Source organism: Anopheles bellator, unplaced genomic scaffold, assembly GCF_943735745.2.
Source record: "Anopheles bellator unplaced genomic scaffold, idAnoBellAS_SP24_06.2 scaffold00504_ctg1, whole genome shotgun sequence".
Classification (NCBI taxonomy): domain Eukaryota; kingdom Metazoa; phylum Arthropoda; class Insecta; order Diptera; family Culicidae; genus Anopheles; species Anopheles bellator.
In genome coordinates, this window is record NW_026684629.1 from 1 (window position 1) to 6,013 (window position 6,013).

The following is a 6,013-nucleotide window of genomic DNA, read 5'->3' on the forward strand; positions in this document are numbered from 1 at the left end:
GTGCGATTTCCGATACTGATCCTCGAACCACAGAAAATCTACATGCCGAGCTACGTGTCGATCCACATGGACGCGGAGCAAAAGTCGATCGACATTTCGAACATTTGCCAGCAACACGCGAAGGGCAGCTGCCTGAAGTTGCACGACTTCAACTTTCTTGCCAGCCAGATCAAGTCGGTCAGCCTGTACAAACGGGATGAACGCTGCGCCTACTTGTACGTCCATCAGAACTCGGACGATTTCCAGATATACTTCCCGTCCGCCCAGTGCCGCCAAACGTTTTACGACCTGATCCTGGAAATGACGGCCGACCAGGGTTCGGGTTTCATTGATTTGTCCTCCGCCGACACGACAGCTGACGAGCTGAAGTACGAGTACGAGACAGATGATCAAGGACGGCGCATCATCCTCGGTAAGGGTACGTACGGCGTTGTGTATGCTGCCCGCGACCTCACCACGCAGGTGAAAATTGCGGTGAAGGAGGTTCCTGAACGCAACACCCACGACGTGCAGCCACTGCACGAAGAAATCAAGTTACATTCACAGCTGCGTCATCGCAACATCGTCCAGTACTGGGGTTCCAAGTCGGAGCACAAGTATTTCAAAATCTTCATGGAGCAAGTGCCGGGCGGATCGTTGTCGGCGTTGCTGCGATCCAAGTGGGGTCCGCTCAAAGACAACGAAACAACGATCGCGTTCTATTCGCGTCAAATACTCGCGGGATTGAAGTACCTGCATGATCAGAAGATTGTACACCGCGACATCAAGGGGGACAACGTGCTTGTTAACACGTACAGCGGCGTGGTGAAGATATCTGACTTTGGCACCTCTAAGCGGCTGGCTGGCATCAATCCAGCAACAGAGACGTTCACCGGTACATTGCAGTACATGGCGCCCGAGGTGATCGATCAGGGTGTTCGGGGCTATGGGCCAGCAGCTGACATCTGGTCCTTTGGGTGTACCGTGGTCGAGATGGCAACCGGCAAACCACCGTTCATCGAGCTCGGTTGCCCGCAAGCGGCTATGTTCAAGGTTGGCTTCTACAAGACCCATCCAACCATCCCCGAGGAGCTGTCCGAACGAGCCAAAACCTTCATCCTACGTTGCTTCGAGGTAAACGTAGACAAACGAGCCACGGCCGCCGGTCTGCTTGATGATCCATTCCTTTGCGAGTAAGTTTATCAGAAACATCTATTTTTCGGCTGGAATTTAACCATTAATTCCCTCCAACATTACCCTGTTTTGCAGCATGACCAAAAAGATGCGTCCGTCGATCAGCAGCAGTAGCCCGAGCGGACCCATTGGTGGCGGTGGCGGAATGCCGCCACCCGCCTTTTCCGGTTACGAATTTGGTCGCAGCGTTAGCATGCCTGCGGACCGACACGTCACGAAAACGTTGACCTCACAGCAAAGCACAGTCAGCTGCAACACACCCACGATCAGCACTGAGACGAAGTGAGTTTTTGGTTCCTGTTTAGGGTTGGCTGCGGTTGTGTATGTCTGTGGTTTGAATGCATTTGCAACTGTGTCAACTGTAGTTTGTTTATGGTTTTTATATTTTGTGGTTTCGGTTTTTGAGGCAATTTTTGCGCATCGGTACTCCGACCATTCTGCTCATATGGTTATCTGCAATACTATTAATACTAGCCGTGTTGACAACCATGTACGGTTTTCTTGTGGCCATTTGCTTCATAAACGCTCGCAAGCCTCGCCGCAATTACGCTTGCATGTTGCTGCTTGTCGGATGTTAAATTTGTTACAATTTGTGCTTATACATTTTTTTCTCTTTTCTTGTTTTTTTATTTCGTTCTATTATATTTTCCGCGGTGTGCTCCTTGCGGTCGTCTCTGCCTGTCTTTTACTGCTCTCGTCTGTGTTTATGTCACGAAAAACAAAACAATGCCAAACATTACAATACACGTACAAACATACACACCCACATACATTCACTTTTTCGGAACTCACGTCCGTTGCCAAAACTCCGTCACCTCAAGCTCACCGGCTTTCTATAGCAGCAACCCTACAACACAATCGGTCTCGCTCCGGAAGAACAAGCATCTCTCCCATCTGACACCAATCAAGATGCCTAAACAAGGGGGCGCCAACAGTATCGGGTAAGTGCACAGCAGTTCCGCTGTCTTGAGGAACTTCAAACACGCGCGGAGCTCTTGTAGTGCAGGTATTTTCGGTATCTTCTAGTGCATGTAAATTGTTTCACCAAATTTTCCTTTTACCGCACGTACTGCGCTACAATGTGCATGCGTTTGTGTGTGTATGTATGTGGATATGGATATATGTATGGTACAACCGTACAAAGAAGACCTGCGTTTTTCTGTCAATGAGAATATTAGACTACACATTGCTTCCACTCGTTGCAGGAACCTCGCCGAAACACCATCATTGGAAATCGAGCCAGCATCGGAGACTCCGACCACATTTCATTTGAACCGTCGCAGTTCCACCGGAGTACTGCTTTCACCAGAGGCACTTCAAACAACCTTTGTTCGTTTCACACTTTCGGTTAACCGGGTCATTTTTTCCATTTCAGGTTGAGCTGACGACATCGACGACGAGTAAGTCGCCCCTGGGTGGCGAAGCAAACGAGAGTGATGGATTTTATCTGTTGAAGAAAGATTCTCAGCGACGCACCACACTGGACAAGGTGCTGTACCACGATGTAACGAAGATCTGCGGAGTTTGGTTGGAAAAGATAGAATCGGACCGGAAGGAGAAGGTGGTCATTACGCGGGCTCACCTCGAAACCCTGCTCAACGCACTGCGCCGCTACATCGCGGAGCAACGCAAGGAAACGCTCGAGCAGGCGATTGCTCAACTCAAGGAGCAGCTCGATTTTGATTCGACCGCTATCGACCACCTGCACCTGGCGCTGTACTCATTTCAGGACGCCGTCATCACTGTGCTCCGGTCTCACAACATCAAACCGCACTGGATGTTTGCGTTGGACAATCTGGTGAAGAGTGCAGTCCAGGCGGGTATTATGATACTGTCACCGGAACTAGGCCGTAACCTCGCCGGTGACCCACCGAACGACGACGATGACGACGACAACGACGAGATGGGTGCTGGTGGTGGTGTTGGCGACGCCGTCGATGGCTGTACAGCGACTAGTTGGCTTGGTGCGGCGAAGGGCGAAGCTCACGGCGACGGTCATGGCAATCCGCATCCCCAATCAATGATACGGGATGATCACGATAGTGCTCGCGGCACTTTGGGTACCACCAAGTACGTCTTCAGTGATGACGACGACGACGAGGATGAGGCTGACGGCGAGGAGGATGCGAACCGAAGCCAGATCATCGATTCGTCCTGCATCGCCGCCATCTCCACCGACACGGCCGTTCGGACCACAAAGCGAAACATAGCACTGAAGGTGGAAAACATGAGACTGAAGGAGTGCGTCGTGGAATCTCAGCGAGCGTACCAAGCCACCTTTCAGGCACTACTCAACAGTGGTACTTTAACACAGTGCCTCAGCAACCAATTGGTCGCACTGTTGGAGGGCGGCGGTCGTGCCGAACGGTCTGGTACCAAGCGCCGATCGCCGGACAGTGCCCAGCGAACAGCGAACCTCAACAACCACCGCCGTACGCCGGAAGCGAAAGAGGACGGCCCGGTGGAGAGGATGGTACAGCAGGACGAGGAGAAGCGCGGTTTGCAGCGCTCGAGTGATGGTGGCGAAAGCGAGACTCCGACCACAACCATTGTTGATCGTGACCGGAAGGCGTTGAACGGTTGGCTTGAACACCACGGCATCGATCGGTACGCCTCCCGTCAACGAATACTGCGCGAAGGTTTTCGATTTGACGATTTTCTCTACGACCTCGAGCGCGAAGATCTGCGTCGGTTGAAGCTGAGGTAAAGCGATTCACAAACCTAGATATCATCCATCTCGCACATCATAATCACGATTCTAATCCTGTCTGTGTTTATTTTAGAATGGGAGAAGAGCTACGCATCTGGAGTGCGCTAAAAGTGCACCGAAAGTTACACCCCGCTCGTTACGCAATCAACAACGATGACGATGCGGACGACAACGACGGTAATGATAGACGGGACTCACCAGCAGCCGTACCAAATAACTGGCAGCTAAATGTGACTCGCCCTTACCGCCATCAACACCGCCGCCGTGTCAACCGACCTCATCAACACCAACAGTACCATGAGGATGATATAGAAGAGACTATGCCCAGCGACCTGGAGGCGACAATCAGTGACGATGCCCCGTGTCTCTGATTTGTGCCATAATTTACACAAAACATATAAATTAACGGGAAGAGGACTTTATTGAAGCAGCGCGTACTTCCCGTAGTTGATGAGGCCGGAATGAAACCGGAAACACGCACAGTGCCTTGGCCTTCGGGCACACACAGAATCTAACTTGCTTCGAGTTCTTTCTTCTTGCTGATGGTCCAGGTGGTCCACCCTAACTATAGCGTTATCAGATCGGATCTAGAAACTAGAAACGCCGCGGTCAATAAGCATACCACTTTAATTGTTTTGTCTAGCCCTCACCACTAATCATAACCCATCCTCTTGCCAACGAGGTGTGCATGTAACTCTTAACGCCATTTACGGGTTTTCACCCATCGTCCACCATGTCATTCCTTTCACAAAAGCAAACTTATACTTTATTTTCCATAACATTGAACACACAGAAAGGTTTTTTTTTTGTGTAGAGAGCTAAGGAATACAGGCGACATAGGTGCGGAAAACTTGTGAACTCAGTCTGTTAGTAGAACAGTTAAAATTTCATTTTGCCACGCTACAGACTATCAGCTGACACAGTTGGAAAGGGCAGAAAGAGTCTGTGCCAGCAGATCGGCTTTCACCGCGCTACGCGTTGTTGGCCAGACAATGCACATAGTTAATTAATTTGATTTCAATAAGTTATCGCCCGTCAATCCTTCAACGCTTCCAAGCGCATTTGTTTACATACATTTTCGATTAAACAATAAAGCAGGCTGTTCATAACAGCGAATACACCCCACAAAAGCAGTCGCCCTGATATTCCCGTCCAGATAAGCTCCCATTTGTCATGTGGTGATTAGTGATTTCTTCGCTGTTTTCTAGTGCGTTTCTTTCCCAAGCCTTCATCCCGACGTTACCCGCGACTATTTGCCGAGTTGCATTTTTCTGGTCGCACCAAAGTTTAGACGGCCTGAGTAGCACGCTTGTTGAAGCCGGCCTACAGTGCGCTGCTCACATTGCCTTTATCGTCGAAAAATTCTTCGGCGGCCTTATTTTGGGAATTCTTATGGCCCTGCAGGGCTTCCAAAAACATCTAGAGCGAACGATGCCCACGCGATCACCGCGGTACACCAGTACTGCGTAAACCAGTAAACACCGGCCTGAGAATGATGTTGTCATTCGAATCACTGCTACAGTCTCCATGTCGCTTAGACCATGCCAAATCCCTAATTTCATGGTTTTTCTCCCCCATTCTTTGACGCTCTCTCTCGCTCTCAGCGTAACAGACACAGAACTCGATCGAAGGGCTAAGGGAGAAAGCCAAACAACACGTTGGTACCATTCGCTTGAGGTAGTTGCGCGCGCGCGGGCGCACTTCATTTTGTCTCGCACTTGTAATAACAATACACCAGAAAATCTAACCAGTGTGCAAAACGTTGTGTCGACTGTTTTTTGCAGCAACCGCAGACCCGGGTGCAGCCGGGCACTAGCCAGCCAGCAGCCAGTAGCTGCATCTTAACTTCCCTATAGAACCATACTGTGCACCATCGAACTCTTCATCAACAACCGATCAAACACCATCGGTCGGGAAAGGCAGGTACAAGCAGATGCACCCTTGGTGGGGCCTGAAGCAACGGGGTGCATCCAGCCGCAGACCGCTAGTGATCGAGTGAAGTAAAAAAACAGAGATCAGCCAAATTGACGACGGCAGTAGTATGGACGAAATAGGTGAGTGACAAAACGTAAAGGCGTTTGGTAACGTTCCCACTGGGAAATTCAACGATTATTGGTAGCTTCCACCCCA

The 6,013-nt window shown here is 50.3% G+C and overlaps 1 protein-coding gene across 1 annotated transcript; it reads left to right on the forward strand.

The window, feature by feature from the left end:
• Positions 1-6: 6 nt before the first annotated feature.
• Positions 7-4,607, forward strand: LOC131214310 (mitogen-activated protein kinase kinase kinase 15-like; the record flags this gene model as incomplete). The annotated part of the gene is made up of 6 exons (XM_058208693.1): positions 7-1,172; positions 1,249-1,455; positions 2,013-2,114; positions 2,379-2,484; positions 2,549-3,876; positions 3,957-4,607. Coding segments are annotated over 6 exons (3,207 nt in total), but the record flags the coding sequence as incomplete, so codon positions are not given.
• Between the last annotated feature and the right edge of the window lie 1,406 nt (positions 4,608-6,013).